At 45.4% G+C, this 25,206-nt stretch overlaps 1 protein-coding gene across 2 annotated transcripts in view; it reads left to right on the forward strand.

Moving 5' to 3' along the window:
• Nucleotides 1-25,206, forward strand: part of LOC102453236 (aldehyde oxidase 3) — a 93,781-nt gene that overhangs the window by 47,778 nt on the left and 20,797 nt on the right. For both annotated transcript variants that reach the window (XM_006117936.4, XM_075934288.1), the window contains 12 exons: nucleotides 3,003-3,172; nucleotides 5,212-5,326; nucleotides 6,789-6,908; nucleotides 9,151-9,247; nucleotides 10,905-11,029; nucleotides 13,803-13,936; nucleotides 15,659-15,746; nucleotides 17,955-18,041; nucleotides 19,276-19,467; nucleotides 20,996-21,223; nucleotides 22,911-23,006; nucleotides 24,293-24,421. In XM_006117936.4, the coding sequence (XP_006117998.2) occupies nucleotides 3,003-3,172; nucleotides 5,212-5,326; nucleotides 6,789-6,908; nucleotides 9,151-9,247; nucleotides 10,905-11,029; nucleotides 13,803-13,936; nucleotides 15,659-15,746; nucleotides 17,955-18,041; nucleotides 19,276-19,467; nucleotides 20,996-21,223; nucleotides 22,911-23,006; nucleotides 24,293-24,421 (1,581 nt within the window). The remainder of the gene's footprint in view (nucleotides 1-3,002; nucleotides 3,173-5,211; nucleotides 5,327-6,788; nucleotides 6,909-9,150; nucleotides 9,248-10,904; nucleotides 11,030-13,802; nucleotides 13,937-15,658; nucleotides 15,747-17,954; nucleotides 18,042-19,275; nucleotides 19,468-20,995; nucleotides 21,224-22,910; nucleotides 23,007-24,292; nucleotides 24,422-25,206) is intronic.

Raw genomic sequence — 25,206 nt, forward strand, 5'->3', positions numbered from 1 at the left:
AGCATTTGCGGAAAATCATGCCAGTCTAGACGTAGCCCCTGTGTTTAGCTATGACACTCTCAGTACCTTTCCCAGACCTGAAGAAGAGCTCTGTGAATCTTGAAGGTTGGTGTCTTTCACCAACAGAAGTTGGTCTAATAAAGGATATTACCTCACCCCACTTGTGTCCTGGGACCAACTCAGGTACAACACCGCTGCATTGCTGTTGTAGCTTTTCAAAAGTTGTTTGCAGTGGTGCTGTTGCCATGTGGGTCCTTGAGAGAGAAGGGGAGTAAGATCATGGCTTTTATTGGTGAAAGAGACATGTTTTCAAGTTGCACAAAGTGAGTAATTTCTAGTAGCAGTGGAGATGTGTCTGCAGGTTTTGTGTCTATTATTCTGGTCGGGTATGTTGCTGCTTTGAGTTAGTTGGTCCTGCTCTGCGTGGAACTTGGCTCTGATGATGAGTCTGGTGAGGTGGGAAGGCTCTTTGAAAGCCAGAAGAGAGGTGGTTTGGAAATAAGTTTTTCAGGATGTGGTCCCGTTGAGTATGGGTTGTAACTGTTTAATGATATCCCAGATGGAGATGCTGGCATGGGGTGGTGGTAGGTGACAACTGGAGATGAACTGGTGGAAAGTTGGTTAGGGTTTGTTTGTTTTCCTGTATTGAAGTGGGTGCTCTGAGTATTTGTGTGGGTCATTCCTGTGTTTGGGAAAAACTAAGAGCACTCACCTGATGATCCCTCCCCTGCCTCAGAGGATGCCCGGGAGACATCCTGGCCCTGGGGTACTGGCTCCAGGGTGATTGTGGTCACTGTGCTCGCCGTTTCCTCCTCCTCCTCTTTGTTCTCCTCCTAGACTGGGACCCTCAGATGGGTGACAATGGACGTTTCCAGCCCTGAGTCCACCACCAGGGTGGGGAAGGGGCTGCATCTCCCCCCCAGGATGCGGTGGAAGCCCTCATAGTAGTGAGCTGTGCTCCCTTGCCCTGGCATAGGCCTGCCAGAGCTCCTTAAGTGTGCTCTGGACTTGCTCCACTGTCCTGATGTGGCCCTTCATGGCCAGGCTGTCAGCCATCCAGCCGTATATGTCTACATTCCTGCATCTGGAGCAGAGATCCTGGAGGTTCTCCTCATTGTCCTTCACCTCAAGAAGGGCCAGGATCTCTGCTCCAGACCAGGATGGTGCTCACAGGGACAGGCAGGGAGCTCTTGAGGGTCTTGTGGCTGGGACATGGTACCCAGAAGTGTGGCACCGGCGGTGTCTGGAAGCTCCCAAGGCTTGCTTCCTTCCACAGGCCCTGTCCCCTGTGTCTGCAGCTTTAAGAGCTGTTGGGGAACAGAAACTATAGAGTTGTGATGAGTGTGGCCAGAGTGGCCAGCAGGGCACCTGTGTTATTTCCCGGAGGCCTCTTTTTTTGACAAATTAAAAAAAAAATGTTTCTATTCCGCATCCACACACACCTTTTTCCAAAAAAGCTTTTTCAGAAAAAGGCTTATTCCTTGTGGAATGAGGTTTGCCACCACCAGGAAAAGTGTCCATTATCTTGACTTTCTGTCAAAATAACGCAATTGCAATGTGAACGCTAGTATTGTTTTTCTGGAATAACAGTCATTATTCCAGAAAAATGGTGCAGTGTAGACATACTCTTACATTGCTACATTGATTATATTATCTCTACAATTCTCTGAAAATATCCACTCCGGGTGTGCCTAGACTACATAGCTCCGTCGACGGAGCCATGTAGATGAGGCAGGACGACAAAGGGAAACGAAGCAGCGATTTAAATAATTGTCGCTTCATTTAAATCAAAATGGCTGCCACGCTGCGCCGATCAGCTGTTTGTTGGCACAGCACGGCTGTCTAGACGGGGATCTGCCGACCCCAGAACTCTTTGTCGGCAGATCCTTTATGCCTCGTGAAATGAGGCTTACAGGATCTGCCGACAAAGGGTTCTGGGGTTGGCAGATCCCCATCTAGACTGCCGCACTGTACCGACAAACAGCTGATTGATGCAGCGCGGCGGCCATTTTTATTTAAATGAAGCGGCGATTATTAAATCACCGCTTCATTTCCCATTTTCGAGTAAACTAATCTACATGGCTCCGTCGACGGAGCCATATAGTTTAGACGTACCTTCAATGTGCAGCAGCAGTCAAAAAAGCAAACAGACTGTTAGGAATCAAGTATTTCTTCATATAACACACAGTTAACCTGTGGAACTCCTTGCCAGAGGATGTTATGAAGGCCAGGACTTTAACAGGGTTTTAAAAAGAGCTAAGTTCGTGGAGGATAGGTCTACTATTGGCTACTAGCCAGGATAGAGTAGGAATGGTGTTCCTAGTTTCTGTTTGTCACAAGCTAGGAATGGGCGACAGGGGATGGTTCATTTTTGTTCTTATGAACATTTATCTGTCCTTTCAGGAAGGCAAGCAGGGTTGAGTTAAAGTGCTCCCTTAATAAAGATAAGGTTTCAAATACTTTTTTTCATACACCATGTACCAGATATTGCTCATTTTTAGCTGGGTTGGAACAACTGTGATATTTAAGTTTATGGAGTAGGCCCTTGAGCCTGGATGAGATAAGAGGCACCATAAAACAGGGGGTGGGACACTGGATTGGGACTCTGAGAACATTGATTCCCAGGTCTTCCATTGAGCTTCTGTGTGAATTTGGACAAATCTCTTTTCTGTTCCTTTCTGTGTCTTATCTGTTTAAATTGCAAGCTCTACAGGACAAGAACTATCTCTATTATTGTTCAGCGCCTAGCACAATGGGGTCTTGATCTCAGCTAAGGCCCCTCGGTGCCAAGGTAATATAAACAGTAACAACTAAATGACTATATAGAACTTTTGGTTTAGAGTGTAAACCGTTAATATCCTAAGCCGTAATATCTGGGCAATTTCATTGTGTGTTTAATGACACTTCTCATGGCAAAATGATTTCAGAAGGCATTCATAGATAATGCATAATATATAGTTAGTGCTTTGGCTCTAGGATAACACATAGGTCTTATTAAACAGGATGTAGACCCAGCACAGCCCCCCCAAGATCCAATAGGACGTCCCATCATGCACCAATCCGGGGTTAAGCATGCCACTGGTGAAGCTGTGTACTGCAGTGACATTCGTGCTATGGATGAAGAGCTCTTCCTGGCTGTTGTTACCAGTTCCAAAGCCCATGCAAAGATTGTGTAAGTGAATAAAAGATGTGTAAGAAAAGTGCTAGGGTATGAGCTCACATAGATACTTCCCTATTTTAACAGACTTAGTTCATACTAATTAAGCATGTTCAGTTTTATTGGATTAGGGCTGGAACAGAGCACGGTAGAAAGGAAAATCAGAAAACAACAGGAGGATAAAGCTGTAATTTATGAACAAAGAAGGAGTGTTACTAGCTAATACAGAAGTGGGCAATAATGTTTAATGGGGGGCACGCCAAGATTTTGGTAAGTGGTCAAAGGCCACACTCCTGTGGAGGGAGTGGGGGGTCTGGGATGCAGGTTGGGTGCAGAAGGGCGCTTGGGTTAGGGGACTGGGGTGCAGGATGGGTGTGGTGTCAGAGGGAATTTGGGTGAAGGGGGGTTGTGATCTGGGGCAGGGGCTTGAAGGGCAGGATCCAAGAGGGGATATGGGTGCAGGAGGGTATTCTGGCCTGAGGGAGGGGTGTAAGAAGGGGTGCAGGTTCTGGGAGGGAGCTGTGACCTGGGAGAAGAGGGAGAAGGGGGTGCAGAGGTTTTGGGTAGTGCCTGGGGCAGGTAGTTGTGAGGGAAACAGGGGGATGGGTGTAGAGGCAGGCTCTCTGCCTGTCTGTTGCAATTCCAGACTGTTCCATGTGGCTCTGCTCTGGCACAGGGGGAGGGGGATGGAGGAGGCTTCACATGCTGCCTCTGTCCCCAGCAAAAAAATTTCAGCTCCTATTGGCTGAAAACTGGCCAATGGGAGCTGAGAGATTTTACAGGAGGGTGGGGGTAGTGTGTGCAGCTCTCCCTCCGCTGTTTAGTGGCATGAGCTGCTCAGTGGTAAGGGACCCAGCAAAGCGGCCGTGGGCTGGATCCTGTGGCTTGCCAGGCATCCTGCCCATCCCTGAGCTAATACTTTGAAACCTGGCATCTTCTTGTCTAGAGAAGAAAAATGGGCAGCTCAGGGACAGATTCCTTGCAGCTGCCTTATTTTACAGGTTCCTCAATGAATGTTGCTCACTTCCTGGTTTTTCTGAATGTCCCTCCACAGTGCTGGTCCTAAATAAAATGTGCTATATCCTCTCCTCTGTTCACGTGTGCGGTACTGCAACGCCATCCCTAGAGTCACTTTTATTAATGGTGTTTGTGTTGCAGGATCATGGTCCATTTGTGTTGGGCACTGGGCAAGGGATGTGAATGTTTAACTGGGATAACCAGTAAGCCTCACCTTTAATGGCTGAGGCTTACTGGTTACGGTTAACTGGTGGGGACTGGAGCAGCCCCCTGCCCCTGGCAGGCAGAGCTGCTCCAGCTCTGTGAGGCCTGCTGAAGGCTGGGGGCTTCTCCCTTGCTGACCAAAGCAGCCTCAGCCTTGGCATGCTGCAAGCAGAGGCACTGGCAGCCAGCCGGGCAGCCCTGGTCTACAGCAGCGGGTCTGCTCCTGTCCAGCCATGGTGGGTGAGGGGGCTGCTTCAGCCCAGCCAGCTGGAATAAAACTCCTCACACACACTTAACTGATTAGCCAGTTAAACATAATGTTTAACCTGTTAACTAATTAAATAGGATTTTACATCTCTACACTGGACAAGCACAGCACGATGCATTTTGACTCGTGAATGTTTTGTGTTTAGGCATAGCTTACAACACAATGCACAAGGACTGTCTTACCACCATATGTAGGACTGACTGGTATTGTGAAGTGAGGATCTCTTTATGCTTTGTTAGCATCAGATAAGGAAGAGCCCACAGTGGAATGCATGGAGCCTTTAGTACAAAAGGGAAAATATGTTTTGGGGTGTCTCAAATTTTCACCTACTCGGACTAAAATTTAAAAAATGTTCCCTCCCCTTACTTGTCCCCATTGTCTTCTTCAAATACATGACTACAGCAGTTGATTATTTTTGCATAATATACTTATCAATGCATTTCAGAGTTTCCCAACATTAAAGTATCTGAAAAGAATATAAAATTGTGTTTCTTTGCATTTGTATTCAGTATATTAGTCCCACATGTACCAATTGTGGCACGGCCATTTGTATTCTTCTTTCCAGAACAATTGATATTTCAGAGGCTCTCAAAGTGCCAGGAGTGGTAGATGTGGTAACATCTAAAGATATTCCAGGAAAAAATGGCACTGCCCGTGAGCAAGCATATGCAGAAAACGAGGTACTTCTTTCTTTTGGCAGAGGTGTCATGGCCTTTAATTAAATACTGTTTATTATGAAGAAGGAAATTTACAAATGCTGCAGATATTTTGCTTATTGAAAAACTGCTCTGAAAATGACTCCAATGTTCATTAGTACAGTGCCAGCCTGACAGTCTGTGGCAGCACAGTGCACTCTCAGTAGATCTTCTGAGAAGGAGCTGTACAGGATTCGGTCCCTCTGGGACAAAGGAATAGGGAAAGCTCCCTTAAAGTTTGGAAAAAAGAAGATTAAGGGGGGACATGATAGCGGTTTTCAAATATCTAAAAGGGTGTCACAAGGAGGAAGGAGAAAATTTGTTCCTCTTGGTTTCTGAGGACAGGACAAGGCTTAAAGTGCAGCAGGGGAGGAGTAACGGTAGTTCGAACTAGGAAGCCCAGTTCGAACTACCTAGTTCGTGCCCCGTGTAGCCGCGCTGCACGGGGTTCGAACCAGCGGGGTTTTAAAAATGGCGGCTCCCCGCTTATGCAAATGAAGCCCGGGAAATTCAAATCCCGGGCTTCATTTGCAAGTGCGGTATGCCTACATTACCCTCCTAGTTCGAACTAGCGGGGTAGTGTAGACATACCCTATGAAAATAAAGCAAATCTTAACACACCCGCTACTCAGCAGTTGCATAAGACAGCAGAACATCAAGAGATCCTGTGTGGCAACATGCCGGACTCCAAGGTGCATTTCTCGGACTGCTGGGAGCCAGGCAATTACAGCGTCAGTGTGTGGCCAGAATGCCCCATGTTTCCTTTGCATTTAGACCACTTGTATTGCTAACCCACATGTCTTCTGTCTCTTCTAGTCAGTGTTTCTGTTCCTTCCCACCTGACTCTGAACTCTGCCCCTTTCCTTTCCTACATTTCCTCTCATGCTTCTGAATTCTAACCCCTTCTCCGTTCTTGCTTGCTTTGGTTAGTCTCTTCACTCACACTCCCTGCCTGTCAGTCATTCTTTTCCCCTCATGACTGTGCACTGACATCTTGCACCCTGATTCTCCCTCGCTGCCAAATATTTGGCTCTAGATGCACTGGAAATTTGTCATGATTCCATGCCTCAGTGGCCAGGCCCTGACATAGATATATGAGTGCAAACCCCTGGTGTAGACAAGAAAAATGTGATTTGTGCTGGTGTCGCTTTTATCCCATCTTGAATGAGGGTAATCTTGCCACCAGTGGCTGGGATTAAGGCAGATTTCTACTGTAGTCAATGTCAGTGTATTACCAATGCTAGAAATACTATCACCAATGGATGCTTGTTGCCAATAGCGCTTCTCACATCTAATGAAAATGGTCTATGCTCAGACAAATTCTCAGAGTATACAAAAGCACTGGTTATGTGAACATAACCCCTCTCCCATACACAGCTTCTGTTCAGTAATGGAATCAACCCAGTGTTTTCACCAGTTTATATGCATTGTGCATGTTGCATTGCAGGTGATCTGCGTGGGTCAGATCATCTGTGCTGTGGTTGCAAAGTCAGCGGTTCAGGCAAAGCGAGGAGTTGAAAAAGTGAAGATAGAATATGAAGATCTGGAGCCAATTCTGACCATTCAGGTAATAATCCAACTCTTTTTCCTTGTTTTGTAAAGCTGTTACATCATTTCATTCATTGTTTGTCTATTCAGGGCTCTGTCAGGCTTTGGATTTTAATCTGGTTTCAAATGTAGGTTTGTTTAGCTGGGGATGAGTGTAGGTTGTGATTTCATAGCATAAAATCTCCTGCATATTTTTATTTTGGGGAGCATAAAAGTCTGCTTTTTGCTTAGCAGTTGCCTGCTTCATCTAATGTATGAGAGGCTAATTTTTGCACAAGAGATGAGATGTGCAGCAAAGTAGTGTAACAGAAGAATGTGCACTGAGCACTGCATCTCTGCATGGGCTAGATTCTCAGGTATAAATTAGTTGAAGTCACGTGTGGAACCAGCTAACTCTAGGTGGAGATGTGGCACCGTGTATCCCATACCACTTTCAGTTTTAGTACGTTCTCAGAGTCAGGTAGCACTTTATCTTTCTCATACACACACCTGTCTTTAGTACTTTTTGCTCTCACATATATATAAGCTTGGTCTACACTAGAAGTTTAGATGAACTTTAGCCACATAAGGTCAATTTTTCTAAGTGATGCTTCCACACTACCAAGCCTGTCACATCAGTTATAAGGGCTGCGGAAATTGCACAGTTGAATTTATGCTAGTGTAGATGCAGCGTTTCCAGAAAGTCATCACTATTGTCATCCAGGAGGCCTCCTGCAGCTTCCTGCTCCACCCACTGGATAGATATCAATACATAGGCTAGGACAGGGGTGGGGAACAACAGGCCTGGGGCCTGGATGTGACCCCCAGCTCACCTGGATCCAGCCTCTGAAACTCAGGGCCCCCCAGCATTGGGGCATTCCCACTGGTTCTGCAGCCCCCCCACTGACCCACCACAGAGCTGGAGCACACAAAACCCTCACACTGGCAGCACTTCTGCCCTGAGCCAAACCCCAGCTCCTACCCACCCCCCACTCTGCCTGATGTTTTTTCCCTCCAGCCCCTCTTCTGCCTCACCCTAAAGTTACTTGACCCCTCCCAGCCAGTTAATTTCAGCCCCCTGCCCATCTCCCTGCTGCGATTTGCCCCAAACCTCTTTTTGATGCTTGTAAAGGGACAGCATCAAAGTACAGCAGCTCTTACTGAGCAAGCTCAGTTCCAGTGAACATGCTCAGTGCACCCTACATAGCATATTCTGACAGACATTTGCTTCTGTCACTGCAGTAGGATAGGGGAGGGGCTGACTCCCCTCCTTAGGTTTGCCGGATGATGGGGGATTTTTTGGGGGGTGTTCGCACCCTTCGCACACCCCCTGCATACGGGCCTATTGTACTGCTCTGGTGTCTGCACTAGGGATGTAAGAGACTAGTCGACTAGTGAGGCAACTAGTCACTCCCCTCCACTCCTTGCTCCCTCTATCAGAGGCTCTTGTACATTTCAAAGGCTGAGGAGCCTCAGGGAGTGTGGGGCCAGAGGGGCCTACGCTCCCTGTGGGGCTTCTGCTTTTGAACTGTAGCAAAAGCTGGGCAGGGCTCTTGCGACAGTTCAAAGACAGAGGCGCCCTTAGAGACTAAACAAATAGTCGGTGGAAATTCCATCAACTGTTCGATTGGGTAATTAATCTACATGTAACATCCCTAGTCTGCACAGGCAACCAGGGCACAAAAAGTTGTGAATGGGTTGCCTCCCACTGATGTCATTCAAGGGGGGAGGGAGTAGACAGGTGATTTCTGGGACACTGGCAGCATGAGTCCCTCTAACCAGGAGCAGCAGAGTTTTGGACCTAGAGGGCACCATGACCATAGCCCAGAATACAAAGCTGCCCACAGTGCCTCGCTGTCTGAGTCAACGGAAGGCTCCCTAATCAGGACACACCCCTGCGGACTACATTTGATTCTTCCCGCTGGGAGGGAGGACTGGAGCTTTGACGTTGCAAAATCGGGTGGTAGGAAATCAACCATATTAGATTTGACCTTCTCTTACAGTGTAGACATGCCTGTACATGACCTACCTTTAGCACTTCTAGGCTGTGGGAAAGTAGAGAGCAGTGTGAACTGAAGAAAAAATCAGCAACAACAGAAAGCTCTCTCTCCACAAAGCAGATATTGTCTCCCTCAGCCTAGTCCCCACATCTGTCTCTGCAAAGTCACAGCGTGGTGTTAACAAATGCCTATCCAAAAAAACCCCAAACCCAGCCCCAGAAGAACTCCTAGTGCTGTCGGCAGTATTGCAGTTGAGTTGTATCGGTTCTTTACTTGCTGCAGGATGCAATAAAGCACAACTCATACATTGGAAAAGAGAAGAAAATAGAGCAAGGAAATATTGAAGAAGGATTTAAGTCTGTTGATGAAATCATTGAAGGTAAATTGCTGCATGCACTGGGATGGGAAACCCTAATGATTGAGTCTGATTTCCAACAGATGTTCCAGGCCAAATTAGAACTTCTATAGTATTCTCAGAGAAACTTACTGTGGGCTTGTCTTGATTAGAAAAGGAGCCAAAGGTTAGATTGGGTTTGAATAACATGTGCAATTTCAGATTGACCTGAACACAACCATTTTCGTAGGTAGCACTCAGCTGGGTAAAACGGAGCTTATGGTGTATGTTACACTAGGGGAAAGGTCAATTTTAAATCAGGCTTAGCTAGTACATGTTAGATAACTCCCCTCAGAATTCAACCTCCGACCCAAGATAAACTCTAGGGATCATGAGAGATCAGACAGCAACTGCCCCAATGAGACTCAGATGGCAGATGAATTAATGTTTCACTTTTGTTAAAACTGAGGGAGAGCCTTCGGCCTCTTTTAAAACAAACAAAAAAACCTCTTTCCAAAGATTATACAGGTTAGAGAGAAGACATGTATTCTTCCTTAAAATAATATACCTCAAAATAGAACTATGTCTTATCATTGATGACGCCATCTATTTAACTGGCTTGGGAACTCACAAAATAGTATTTAATAGGGCTGTCAGTCAATGCGCATTAACGCCTGCAATTAACGCAGGGCAGAATTAACGCGTTAATTTTTTTAATGCGTTGATCACCACGGCATTTCAAAGGTGCAGAGCCAGGATAGCTGTGTGGCACTGCCCTTTTGGAACACCATGGCAGCATTTCAAAGAGGCTGCAGAGAGCCCAGGGTCATCTGGGGACTTCAGCTGATCCCGGGCTCCCGTGATCCTGCCTCTTTGAAACGATATGGTGGCATTTCAAAGGAGCAGCACTGCACGGACCCCAGGATCAGCTGGGGACTCCAGCTGATCCAGAGCTCCCCCAGCACTGCCCCATTGAAACACCACAGCGGCGTTTCAATGGGGCAGTGCAGCACGGAGCCTGAGATCAGCTGGAGTCTTATTATTGTTTAACAGCGTGATTAATTGTGATTAATTTTTTTAATCGCTTGACAGCCATGATATTAAATAAAGAAAACAAGAGAGCTAGATTTTTGGCAAATGAAGAAATTGTCGGTTTTTAAAAATAAGACTTGGTAAGAACTCAATGACTCAGCACTGATTTTGTTTGTTTTACTTGGAATAAAAAGCTGTGAGTCTATGTTTTATTCATTTAATTTGCTTATCCAGGAGAATAAAAATATGCAATGCTTAAATGCTTGAAAACAGAGATTTCCTCAAAATGAACACACCAAGCTCCCACAGAAACAAGTCAGACAAAATGAGATATAGCAAAATCATAAAAAGAAAGAGAATATTTATTTTTCTTCTGTGCAAAATTCTCTCTTTTTCTTTCTCACACACACATACACACACAAAATACAGGACTATATAGCACTTTAAAGACTAACAAGATGGTTTATTAGATGATGAGCTTTTGTGGGCATCTAATAAACCATCTTGTTAGTCTTTAAAGTGCTACATAGTCCTGTATTTTGTTTCAGCTACACCAGACTAACACGGCTACATTTCTATCACTATTCTACATACACACACAGACACCCCTTTGATTTCATTTGGCAGTAAATATCTTCTGAAACTTGTCCTGTGATTCTGACTGTAACAGGTGAAATCCACATGGGAGGACAAGAACATTTTTACTTGGAAACTAACAGTGTCCTTGCTGTTCCCAGAAGAGAGGATAACGAAATGGATGTATATGTGTCCACTCAGGATGCAGCACGTGTACAGGTAATACAAAGCAGTTATGGATTAACAATCTTTTCCCCATCCCAATAACTTTAAGAGTGGACGGCAAGGCCTTGCCAAGACGTGAGATCAGGTTTTCTGTTTGTCCTACAACAGTCTGATGAAATTTCTAATGCAGATTAATTGACTTGGCCCTTTTTGAGTAATGAAGCCCTGTCTCCATTAGGGTAGTAATAATGGTTCTGCAAGAATGTAAGTAACGGCCATACTGGATCAGACCAAAGGCCCACCTAACCCAGTATCCTGTTGTCTGGCAGCGGCCAATGCTAGGTGTCCCAGAGGGAATGAACAGAACAAGTAATCATAAAGGGATCCATTCCCCCTGTTGCCCATTCCCAGCTTCTGACAAACAGAGGCTAGGAACACCATCATTGCCCATCCTGGCTAATAAGTATTGATGGACCTACCCTCCAAGAATTTATTTAGCTCTTTTCTGAACCCTGTTAAAGACCTGGTCTTCACAACATGCTCCAACAAGGAGTTCCACAGGTTGGCTATGCGTTGTGTGAAGAAATACTTTTGTTTGTTGTAAACCTACTACCTATTAATTTAAATTGGTGACCTCCTAGTTCTTATGTTATGGGAACAGGTAAATAACTTTTCCTTAGCTACTTTTTCCATGCCAGTCATGATTTTATAGATCTCTATAATATCCCTGATTAGTCTCCTCTTTTCTAAGTTGAAAAGTCCACGAGGAGTAACAGTTAATCCGAACTAAGTCCTTAGTTCAGATTAACTTTAAACTGCCGCGTGTAGCCGCGGACAGTTTGTTCGAACTAAGGGGGATTTAAAAATGGCAGCCAGACGGGAACATGCAAATAAAGCCTGGGATATTTAAATCCCGGGCTTCATTTGCAGCTCCGGTTGCCTGATTTGCCTGCCTAGCTCGAATTAACGAGCTAGTGTAGACATACCCTGAGAGTTTAACTCAGTCCCAGTGTCCTTAATAGGAACTGTACCTGAGCTCCTGGCTTTTCATTCCTTTCCACTTTTGTGTCAGAAATCAACATTCCTCATAGTGAGAACATCTGCAAGGAAAGTGTCTGACAAAGTGGTTTTGACCCACAAGAGGTTATGCCCAAATCAATCTGTTAGTCTTTTAAGATGCCACAGCTGCCCCTCTGAGACTTGTCATTGTTTGTGACTGTACAGGCAATCTCCAAGGCTGCATCTAGACTGGCAAGTTTTTCTGCAAAAGCAGTTGCTTTTGTGGAAAAGCTTGCCAGCTGTCTACACTGGCCACTTGAATTTACGCAAGAACACTGATGATCTAATGTACGATCGTCAGTGTTCTTGTGCAAATACAATGACTCTCCCATTCGGGAAAAAGCCCTCTTGCGCAAATGCTTTTGCACAAAAGGGCCAGTGTAGACAACTGAGAACTGTTTTGCGCAAAAAAGCCCCGATGGCGAAAATGGCGATCTGGGCTTTCTTGTGCAAAACCGCATCTAGATTGGCACGGGCGCTTTTCTGCAAAAAGTGCTTTTGTGCAAAAGCGTCCGTGCCAATCTAGACGCTCTTTTTCACAAATGCTTTTAACAGAAAAGCTTTTCCGTTAAAAGAATTTGCGGAAAATCATGCCAGTCTAGACGTAGCTCAAAAGAATAGCATCCTGCATCAAGACTGCAAATGAAATAGCTCAGTGGATGTGAGCTCTACCTACCTACAAACAATGTCCATAGAATTCCTCAGTGACATTCCATACTGGATATTTGTAGGGCTGTTACATAGTCATCAACTCATACATTTACAAACCATTACGTCATAGCCACATCTTCCTGAATGGATGCAAGCTTTGGGAGAGTGGTCCTGCAGTCTTTTTTTAGGTAGACTTTGAGCCTCGCCTTCTGGGGGTGGATGCTTTGTGAGTCACCTGAGTGGAATACATGGCTGCACCTACTGGCAGAAGAAATGGTACTTGGTGTAGCCAGGGTTCTTTGAGATGTGATGCAGATGTGTGTGTTTATGACCCACCCTCCACCTGTCTGCATCTCTCTCATATTGCCAGGGGAGGGTCTATGGCCGCAAGGAACTGAGGACATCCTACAGGTACTGTTAGGCAAATTTCTCTGGCTCTGGTGTGCTGGACATGAACATACCTAACTGGAATACACATCTAGATCACATCTCTCAAAGAATCACATATGAAGCCATATCTTGTTATATGAAGAAATGTATTTTTAAGCATCACTCCACACACAGCACTAGAGTCTGATCCTAGTGAAATCAGTGACCAAACTCCTATTGACATCCGGGAGGCTTAGATTTACTCCTCACTGATCTGAGTGGTTAATCAGTTGTGTGTATTTATTGATTATTTTTAGAGCTTTGTAATTTGGACCAAATGAGTAAGGGTTCTCAGGATTCTCACTATAAAATAATATAAATAGTCAATCTTTTCCACCCAGCTGGTTAGCGTGGTGGATGCGCTATATGCAGCTGCAGATCTGTCTTGTACTTCTAGATAGGGAGTATCAAAGTTTTCCCTAAAACTATCCAAATGTATTTTCCAGAGCAATTGCTCAGCTTCTGCTCCTCTAAAAGGACCAGTTTCTACTCTCACTTCTGCCAGCATGAATCTGGAGTAACTCCATTGTCTTCCATGAACTATACTAGGTTTCTACCAGTAGCACTTGGATGAGACTCTGGCCCTGTTTATTTCTTTTATATATTGGTAGCTGTGGGAACTGAAACATGTTTATCATGGGTTTTGGTAAGTCAGCCTATATGTAATCATAGCAATTCACTTTTATAGGAATTAGTGGCTTCAGCGTTAGCTGTCCAATCCAGTAAGATCATGTGTCATACAAAACGTGTTGGTGGAGCCTTTGGAGGAAAGGTTACAAAGCCTGCATTTTTTGCTGTAGTTGCAGCAGTAGCAGCAAACAAGTAAGTGTTATGGGTTTTGTCAGTGATTTTACTGAAGCAAAATTACTAGGAAGAATTGTGAGGGAACCTCTGGCATCAACACTGATAACGTCATCAGCCTGAGCACTCTTCACTTTGCCTTAACATCTCTTTGGTAAGGAATCATGAATAGTGATCTGAATAGTTTCAGGGCAGCTAGCAGTGCAATGCAGCCTTTGGCAGAAGGCCTGTACTGAGCCTTCCGGTTGCCTCTCATGGAGGATATCTTCATGTGCTCATTAATTCAGGTATTATTAAGGAGGGTGGGATGAATTTCACCCTAGATATTTGAAGCCCAGTTCTTATTGACCAAGCCAAGACCAGCTCTATAGGTTCTGCTCCACAAAGCAAACTATGGAATGTTCATCTTTATCAGCTTGTAGTCATCAGCAGAAATATGTACACAGCACTTTGTCACAGGCAGCTACCCATTCTACCCACATAGTACAGCCAGGCAACTAGAAAAGTTGCAAATGCAACTAGAAAAATGAGGATTAGAATTGGATCGCCGTTACATCATTTTAAATCTGGAGTAACACCAGCAAAAGTAGAAGAAGTTAATCCAGATTTATACTGGTATAGAGGAAAGGCAGAATTGGAACAAGGTGCAGTTTGCTGGTCATCCATTTGCTCCCAAAAACATTCTAATGTATTTATGACTAGGCATGTGTTCTGCCTTCTCAGGGATATAGCATTCACCTTTGTATGTATATTTCATTATCAGTAATAATTATTAAAGCTCCCCCTCCAAAAATTCTGTGATGGCCATAGGGGGCTCACCTAAGGAAAGAAGACCACAATAACTCTTTCACTGCTGGTTTTGTACCCCATCTATTGTGCCATGGTAATGCGCTGCACAGTTCGTTACTCTACAGTTGTCCACTGAATCTCCATTCAAGTCGTTAGATCACGCTTGGTCTATTCAGCAGCATAGCCGGTCTGGCCTCGCTGGATGTGGCTGGAAATTGAGCTGTTGTCAAGTTATTAAACAAGCACCATGCAGCCTATTCTGTTGGGCCCTGGACTGGGGGGTTGAAAATTAAAGAGAGATTGAACATTCTTTAGTACACTGATGTTGGATAATAAAAGGAGAAAGGTCTGGGGTTTGTTCTCATTCATCTGAGAGTTAAGAAATCTGCTGGTGTTTGTGAGTCAAATCTCCTACCTATCTCCCCAGTCCCAGCCTGAGCGGCAGGACTCAGCACAAGGGGGCACCACAGAGAAGAAAAGGGAAGGAATTCATCCCCACTATACCCCGGAGCGCTGGGGTCAGTAGCTGCCTGATTTGTACAAGGGTAGATCTCTTAGGCCTGCCAGTACTCCTCCTCCCAAACCCTGGTTTGTGAGGATAGAGAGTTCCTCAAAGGAGCTGGACTCTACTGCTCACAGGGCATAAAAGGTAGGGAGGCTAAACAGAGGCACCTGACCAGCTGGTCTCTCCTGTTTGTGTCTGTGAACAAAAGTTAAAATCTTCCTTTCCCTCCCTGGATGAGCCCAAAATATACCAGCTCAGCAGTGGACAGTTGCATTTCAGGGCAATGAATGGCTGACATGAGAGTAATGAGCACGTGCGAAGCAAAGTGAGCCATTTCATCTCTGGCCTCAATAAAGTTACACAGGGTAGAATTAGGCACAATGACTTTATTGTCCTGTTAACTGGCACTGATGGGATTGATAAAAGTGAGTCTTCTGTGTCTGGTGTAGGACTGGGAAACCAATCCGCTTGATGCTGAAACGAGACGAGGATATGCTAATCACTGGAGGCCGACACCCTTTCTTTGGAAAATACAAAGTAAGTGGTAGAGAACTGTAGCTCACTGAAATATCTAATGCAAGATCCTTAGTTGGTGTAAATTTATGTAGCTTCACTGAAACAGATGGACAGCAATTTGCACCAAGTGATGATTGGGTCTCTCATTAGTTTAGATTTGGATTTTTATTTTGATTAATTTTATTGTTCTCTCTCAACTATTAATTTTGTAAATGAACTATAAAATCAGTAGGAACTAAATTATTCAAAGAAGGAGAATGAATACAGAGCAAAGATAGACTTGAATAAGATGACTTCTTCACAGGGGTCTTTCTGCAAATACATGCTCTGTTTGCATGAATTATTAATTGTAGCATTATTTTTATACTTGAATTTCGGTAGTGTCCAAAGGATCCTGTTAGGATTGGGGTCCCACTGTAGTCTATGCCGTATAAACTTTCTCAACCTTCTGAAATAGAAAATTGTCTTCAATGCGGTCCAAGAACTTATTGTAGAATCTGTGCCCTATTGTGTTTCTTTCCCAACAAATTTCTGGATAGTTTAAATCCCCCATCACCACCACATCCTGCACTTTGCAAGAGTCTGTTAGCTATTTAAAAAAGCCTCATCCACCTCTTCTACCTGGGTAGGTGGTCTGCAGTAGGCCTCTAGCATGACATCACCCTTGTTTTTACCCCTTTTAACCTAATCCAGAGACTCTCATCAACTCTGTAGTCTATATCCATCTCCACCTCAGTCCAAGTGTATTCATTTTTAATATATATGGCAACACCTCCTCCTTTATTTCATGCCTATCCTTCCTGAGCAAGCTGTACCCTTGTCTATCAATAGTCCAGCCATGTGTATTATCCCACCAAAGCTACAGCTACACTGTAGCCTTCTTCCGGAAAAGCTTATGCAAATGAAGAGCAGCGTGGAATATCGCCACTCTTCATTTGCATAATTAATTAGCAGCCGCTTTTGCGCAAGAGGCTTTTGCACAAAAAGAAGCCGTGCTTCATTTGCATAAGCTTTTCTGGAAGAAGGCTACAGTGTAGCCGTAGCCCAAGTCTCTGTGATACCCACTATGTCATAGTTGTGTTTATTTACTAGCACTTCCAGTTGGCCCCCGATCAAACATGCTTGCCCACCCCTGCCATACACCTGCTCCACCCCAGGAGAGAGTCCTATGTCTGCAGCCCAGCAATGGCTGCTGTGCTTAGGCAGACAGGGTTTGACTCTTGCTGTCTGCAGCTCAGAGGGAAACAAGTTAAGACACCCCAAACTCCCCTCTGTCCCCACCGCACTGCACAGATGCCAGTACTGCCCCTCATTTCCCCCACCTACCCCGTGCAGTCTGCTGCCTCTCTCCCAGACCAGGAAGCTGCTGTAATCAGATCACTGTAATCAAACCTCTCCTCTCCCATACTTACTGCATGCTCCAAATTCACTTCCCTCTGGCCCCCTCCTTCCCTCCCTCCTTCCTTTCTCCTCCTTATGTCCCCTTCCCTACCAGCATGCTCGTTGTCTGGAGCAGGGAGCTTCTGCTGCTGAGGGAGTGCCCCTCTCCAGTCAGGAAGCTTTCTACACTGCAGCCCCAAACCTCTGGGTGGGCAGCTTACAGGGAACTTAGATTCCCACCGAGCCAATCATCAAGACATGGGCATGACCTGACAGTGGGCCACAGTCAGCAGTTGGTGATCCAGCACCAGTTTCACAGCCTAGTGATTGGGGACCATGGCTCTAATGAATATTTGACTAGTTGTATGAAGTGGGTGACAGGAGAGTTTGAGAGAGCCCCATTCACAAATGCCCCATAGCCCAGTAGCGATGAGCAGACATGTGGGAGACCGAAGTTCAAGTCCTTGCCCCAAATCAGGCAGAGTGAAGACTTTAACCTGCTCTCCCACAATACCAGGTGAGTGCTCTAATTACTGTGTATGAAGGGCACCATCTCTTTCTCCTCTTCACTTTGTGAATGATGTCTCTGTCCAAATGCAAATCTAACCCAATAGTTCATTATTTTGCCCTAAACTGTATAGCAAATCTGTATAGGATTTACAACTACTTCCTGATGATCTGAAACGGCATTTTTCAGCAAATACACTATCTGTCTGAAAAGTTTTGCCAAGCTTTAGTTCGGATGTCTGAGTATCATGTTTAACTTGCATACAGGTAGATTTAGTTACAAAGAACAAGTTGTCATAAATGACTGAAAAGACCTCTAATATGTTGGTTACAATGTTTCAGGTAGGATTTATGAATGATGGTAGAATCACAGTTGCTGATATTGAGTGCTACATTAATGCTGGATGTACAAGAGATGAATCTGAACTGGTAAGTTGGTCTAAATTGGCGGTAACTTCACTGGCCACAAAATAGGAAGAAGATGTCCTGAACAGACTTGTGTATGGAAAGTAACGAGTCTTTTCTTGTTAAGTGTGACTTCATCTTTGAGTGCTTGTTCATGTTGATTCCAATCAGGTATGAGCACACCACATGCACGAACATTAGAAACTTTTTCCCTTAGCAGCTTCCTTCAGGTCAGCTGGGGAGCCCTCTGGAGTGGCACCTTCATGGCACTTAATATAAGACACTGCCTACCTACTCCCCCTTCAGTTCCTTTTTATGATCCATGGAGGTGTTGGAACCTTGTCTCACTTGCTTAGCAAATGCGCTAATATGAACACTGCAAGATCTGTGGATAATTTAAACCCACTTATCCTGGAGTGCCTGCTGCATCTTAAGCACAAAGGGATAGAAAGCTCATCCATCAGAGCACACCTAGGCAGGAGTGGCCCGAAGCCGGCTGCGGCAGCTGGCACCCTAGGCAGAGGCGCTATCAGCGCCCCCGCCTGCACGGCCGTTAATGACCATGACGTCATCATGGGGCACCTTGGCCCCCTGTGACGTCATCATCGGGCACCCGGGACAGCAGCGCCCAAGGCAACTGCCTGGTTTGCCTAGGCTCACGGGCTGCCCCTGCATCTAGGCTAACGAAGCAGGGATTTAAATATCCCGCACTTCAGTAGAATAAAAATGGCTGCCACTTTTTGCCAAAGTGGCAATTTGCCGGCAAAAAGCGGCAGTCTAGACGGGGATCGGTCGGCAAGGAAAGCCTTTTCTGACCGATCCTGTAAACCTTGTGGCTCGAGACATAAGGGATCGGTCGGAGAAGGCTTTTCTTGCCGACTGATCCCCGTCTAGACTGCCGCTTTTTGCCGGCAAAGTGCCACGTTGGCAAAAAGCAGCAGCCATTTTTATTCTAATGAAGCAAGGGATATTTAAATCCCCGCTTCATTAGCAATTTCAGTATGTCTAATTTACATCCCTCTGGCGACAGAGGGTTGTAGTCTAGACATAGCCCTAGTGGCTACCTCAGTGTTCCACCAGGGAGACCTTGGACATTCAGTATGTGTCAACCCCATGGTAGTGCACTTCCTGAAAGATTTGAAAAGACTATACCTGCAATCCATTTTGTCAGTCCTTTGGATGGTTTCCTAACCCAGGTTTCACTGTAATTCTAAAGTCAAAGAAACCACTTTAACAGACAAAATCTCTCCTGCTCCAGGTAATTGAGTATGCTGTGCTAAAAACGGATAATGCTTACAAGATCCCTAACCTTCGAGTCCGGGGGCGCGCCTGCAAGACCAATTTGCCATCAAACACAGCGTTCCGAGGCTTTGGCTTCCCGCAAGCGGGTTTGTTTACAGAATCTTGGATAACTGCAGTGGCCGCCAAAACCAACTTGCCACCTGAGGAGGTAAATGAACTCAGTTTAACCAATAAAATGAGACCTAGCAAGGGCCAGCTTCTACTCCTGCCCTCAAAACTCCTGTGGCAAAAGTATGGGGAGCTAGGCCTTCACAAGCTCTTTCTAGTGAAGTAGTTCATATTGAGCCAGATCCTCCCACCTTTACTCATGCAAAATAGTACAGGTTGGACCTCCCTGGTCTGGCACCCTTGGGACCTGGTCTCAGATGGTGAAGGCAAAAGTGGTGGAGCCCCACCTCCAGCCCCGCCCCATATGCTGAGGCTCTGCCTATTCCCTTTCCTTCATGTGTATGCAGTACGCCGCATGCACGCTCTCCCCGCCCCTTACCAACCACGGAGAGGGGAGCGGATGGGCACACACTCACCTCCGCCTTGGGGTGGGGGGATGGAGGGTGCCCGGCATGGCCCCAGCCTCTCTAGCCCCTGAGGAGGGTGCTCTGCATGGCCCAGCCCAGCCTCATGGAGGGTGGAAGGCGTGTGGCATGGCCCCTGCCTACAGCAGGCATTCTGGGAGTGGAGTGTGGGCGGGGCTGTGCCTGGCCTTCCTCCACTTAACAAACCGGCTGCCCATGCAGGGGAGGTCATGTCTGGCCCTTCTGTGGCCAGCCCCACCTCCTGCCCTGCCGCCCCATGGGGCTTCCCCTGACAGCACATCTGGGTCACGCGCCAGACTTCCTGTCCCCTCCCCTACCCTGCACTCCCCTCTGACCTCCTCCTAGCCCATCTGGGCCATGTGCCGGCCTTCCCCGCCCCTCCACATCCCAGCTAAGCCACGCCGGGCTTCCCAATCCCCCGGGCAGCCAGCTGGGTTGCTCATGCTGAGCTTCCCACCCTCCTTTGCAGCCCAACGGGGCTGAAGGCTGCAAGCCACCTGCACAGCAGCCTTCCTGGCTCCTGCTGAGCTCCGACTGATAGAGGTGCAACCTGTACCTTTAGTGATGTCAGTGGGGCTGTTCATGGAATAATACACTACACAGTGACAGAACAGGTCAATAGAAATTTATTTCTTCCATCTGAAGTGCTCTGGTCAGTTCCAATCACTGTTATAGAGTCCCTGCCCTCTCCATCCAGTCAGGTGTCTCTAGTTGCCTACCTAACATCCCTTCTTGGACATCTGGCTGGTGCCTGAAACTCCAGTTGCACTTCTCACCTTTCTTACCAACCCCTCTGTCTCCATTTCTTTGTTTTCACCAACAGCTCCAATCACCTGGTCCCCTGAGCTTACTGTATTCTAATTCTTCTCTTAACTTGCTCCCTTCTATTTCTACCTTCACCCTGTATATGTCTGCTCGTATTTCCCTATCCCACTGCCTATATCAGGGGTGAGCAATACTGAGTAGTACTGCCATTGTGACTACTCAGGTATGTAAGTACTACTTGATGTGAATAGGGCTGACAGACTCAAGCACTTTGAATACCAGTACTCTAGTGCAGGGAATGTGTCATATTTGTAAAGTGTTGTGTACACTTTTGGCGCTACATAAGTATTTTGTATCAGCTTATTGATCTTTTTCCAGATCAGGGAGATAAACATGTACAAAGGAGTTAATCTAACCCCCTTCAAAGAAGAGTTTGATGCAACAAACCTGGTGAAATGTTGGAAAGAATGTTTGGAGAAATCTGAATACTACAGCAGGAAAACAGCTGTGGAAGAATTTAACAAGCATAATTACTGGAGGAAGAAAGGGATTGCTATTATACCCATGAAGTTTTCAGTTGGATTTACTACTACCCGTTACCACCAGGTAAGCTTTGAAAGTGCTGCCTTAAAGACCCCAGAGCTCCAGCAAGAGTACATCCACACTGCCATGTGCTTTTGTGGAAGAGCATCCATGGCAGTGTGGATGCTTTCTTGCTCAAGAAAGCTCTCATGGCCATTTTAGCCATAGGGCTTTCTTGCGCAAGAAACCCCTGTTGCCAGTCCACACTGCCTTCTTCAGGAAGAGCTCTTGTGCAAGAGGGCTTATTCCTTGTGGGGAGAGGAATAACTCTTGCACAAGAAGCCCTGTTTTACAACACTATACTTTAAATTGACTTGCACAAGAACGTGCGTGCAGTGTAGACGCTCTGCAAGTTTTTGCGCAAGAATGGCTGTTCTTGCGCAAGAAGCCTGCAGTGTAGATGTAGCCTGAGGCTACGTCTACGCTGGCATGATTTTCCGGAAATACTTTTAATGGAAAAGTTTTCCGTTAAAAGCATTTTCGGAAAAGCGCGTCTAGATTGGCAGGACGCTTTTCCGCGAAAAGTGCTTTTGCGGAAAAGCGTCCTGCCAATCTAGACGCGCTTTTCCACAAAAAAGCCCCGATTGCCATTTTCGCGATCGGGGCTTTTTTGCGGAAAACACTACTGTGCTGTCTACACTGGCCCTTTTGTGCAAAAGTCTTTCGGAAAAAGACTTTTGCCCGAACGGGAGCAGCGTAGTATTTCTGGAAAAGCACTGATGATCTTACTTGAGATCGTCAGTGCTTTTGCGGAAATTCAAGCGGCCAGTGTAGACAGCTGGCAAGTTTTTCCACAAAAGCAGATGATTTTGTGGAAAAACTTGCCAGTCTAGACACAGCCTGAATGTTTGCCTGAGGGGGGTAGTAAGATACAGGCCTCTACCACTTGATCTAAAGGAGATTTTCTGTAGCAATTCATAGTAGAAGGTCTTTTATCCTGCCTGTGGGCAAGCCTCTAAATGTCAACATCACTCACTCCTCCACAGAAAGTCAGTACTCTGCCTACCGTCCACAAGGACCAGCAGCCCAGAATCAAACACTGCCTTCTCCTCTTTTGATTGGGGATGAGGGGCAAATGGCGTGTGATGCTAAAAATACTTCACAACAGAAGTGAGATGTTGACTAGGCTCAGGCACCCAGTTTCACAATGATTAAAAAAAAACAAAAAAAAATGTTCTTCTGGAAAAGATCTTCCAAAAAAACTTCTTTCGAAAGAGTGTCCACACTGCCGAAGCGCATTGAAAAAGCCATCTGCTTTTTTGAAAGATAGCGTCTACACTGAATGGACACTGTCTCTCATGTAAGCTGTGATTACTATGGATGGAGTGGCCACCAGGGCACCTGTGCTTTTTCTTCTTTCCTCTTCTTTCGAAAGAACTCCCTCTTCCCCATCCGCACACGCCTTTTTCCAAAAGAACTCTTTCAGAAAAAGGTTTCTTCCTCATAGAAAGAGGAAGTTTATCAGTGTCAGAAAAACCCCTCTGTCCTTTCAATTTACTTTTGGAAGAACGCGATTGCAGTGTGGACGTAACTCAGGTTTTGTCGGAAAAATGGCTGTTTTTCCGACAAAACTCTGTAGTGTAGATATACCCTAGGAATGAAATCTGACTCCGGCTCTGCTCTTGTTGGTACATCCTCTTGTTAAAAATGGTTCTGATGTTAGCGTCTGTCTTAATGAAACAACCAACGATTTTCTGTTGTTTTTCCTTAGGCTGCAGCTCTGGTTCATATCTACACAGATGGGTCTGTGCTGGTGACTCATGGTGGAATTGAACTGGGACAAGGAATTCACACCAAGATATTACAGGTTAGACAGAAATTAACTATTTGAACAAAGATCAAAATATGAGAGAGAGATTCATGAGATTGCATCATTAGAGAAGGGGAATGGTGCTCAGAGGTTGGACAGGGAAACCCTACAACAGCCAACGTCAGGATGGAGGCTAAGGTTGAAAGCTAAGGCTTATGTTGCATTAATGCTTTTGAATTACGGGTAAAGCCAGGCTTCAGGAAGGGGTAAGTTCAAATACTAATGTCCGGATCCACAAAGGTATTTAGGCACTCAGGGTATGTCTAGACTACAATCAGCTGATCCGGCACAGGGCGGCAGTCTAGACGTGGATCGGTCGACAAGGGAAGCCTTTGTCGACCGATCTGTGTCTAGACTGCCGCCCTGTGCCGGATCAGCTGATTGTCGGCACAGCGCGGGGGCCATTTTTATTTTAATGAAGCGGGGATTATTTAAATCCCCACTTCATTGACTATGTCGGGGAAACTAGTTTCCATGGCTCGGTCGCTGGAGCCATGTAGTCTAGACATACCCTCAATGTACAACACAACAGATGAAGAGGTTCCAAAATGAGAGGGGAAAAACAAATTATTCATGCAGGAAATTATAATGCTATGTGGTTAACTCCTCCAGTGTAAACAGTGATAACATGAGGCCAAAGATTCTGAATTTCTGATATAAGTGCCTGTAACCAAAAAAGTGCAGAGGAATCAAATGTAGGGGGAAAGTAGTTCACTTTGGGAGTGAAATTAGGTATGCTTATGAAATATATCTCTGACAATGCAGTTACATATTGCAAATTAGAAATATGAACTAATCTAATCATTTCAAATACTTTGACTAGGCAGAAAGAAGGGTAAGATTTCAACTCCAATAAAGAAAGAGCTAATCAGTATATTTAAAATCTGACCCAAAGTATCCTATATGCAATAAAAGTCAAGTTAGAGAGAACAGGTCATCCAGGAAAATATCTGAGACAAAACTCTCCAACCCACTCTCTGGATACTACCTTCTCTGAGGAAAAGGGTAGGAAAATGTAGGATATAGGAGAATTTTCTTTAATGTAGCTGTTCCCAGTTGTTCCCACCTCTTATTAAGACACTTATATGCATGTCATCAGGGTAGAGCGGTACAAAATCAGCAGCTGAATAAGATTTTAGTGCTTGACGTTGTCACAGTCACACTAGACATCCCCTATCAAGTTCAGTCTTGTGTATATATAGTAACAGCAATGCTCTTTTTCTTGAGTCAGTACTATTCTCTTTCAGTGGGACTGGATATAGTTTTGTTTACTTTACTTACAGATTGCCAGCCGTGAATTGAAGGTACCATTGTCATATGTACACTTTTGTGAAACAAGCACAATAACTGTTCCTAATGCGATAGTCACAGCAGGATCAATTGGCTCCGAAGTCAATGGCAAAGCTGTCCAGGTTACTATTTTTATTATTTCTTTCAAATAATGCATCTCACTCAGAACATAGGCACTTCTTTCATCATCGTAGTTTGAACACCACTGATATAGATATCTATGCCTTCGTCTCAGAGTCTCTCATGCTTGTTTGTTGGAGGAACTAATTGGTCCTTGTATCAGCATGGATACTTAAACACAAGGTCTAGACTGGCAAGTTTTTCTGCAAAATCATCTGCTTTTGCGGAAAAACTTGCCAGCTGTCTACACTGGCCGTTTGAATTTCCGCAAGAACACTGACGATCTCATGTAAGATTGTCAGTGTTCTTGCGGAAATACTGTGCTGCTCCTGTTCGGGCAAAAGCCCTTTTGCGCAAATCATTTGCGCAAGAGGGCCAGTGTAGACAGCACAGTGCAGTTTTCCGCAAAAAAGCCCCGATGGCTAAAATGGCGATCGGGGCTTTTTTGCGGAAAAGCGCGTCTAGATTGGCCACGGACGCTTTTCCGCAAAAAGTGCTTTTGCGGAAAAGCGTCCTGCCAATCTAGACGCGATTTTCCGAAAATGCTTTTAATGGAAAACTTTTCCGTTAAAAGTATTTCCGGAAAATCATGCCAGTGTAGACGTAGCCAAGCTGATAAAAGATCTCAGAATATATTTCATGTGCATCTGGTGACATGATTACTGTCAGAATGACGCTCCGTTAGCTTTTTGTGTACTTTGGGACTGCTCCTGCTGACACTACTATAAATTGACCAGAGCTAGTGACATAATGTTGGTGTAAAATCAGTAGGAGATGAGAGCCAGGC

The sequence above is a fragment of the Pelodiscus sinensis genome, chromosome 7 (genome assembly GCF_049634645.1).
Source record: "Pelodiscus sinensis isolate JC-2024 chromosome 7, ASM4963464v1, whole genome shotgun sequence".
NCBI lineage: Eukaryota > Metazoa > Chordata > Testudines > Trionychidae > Pelodiscus > Pelodiscus sinensis.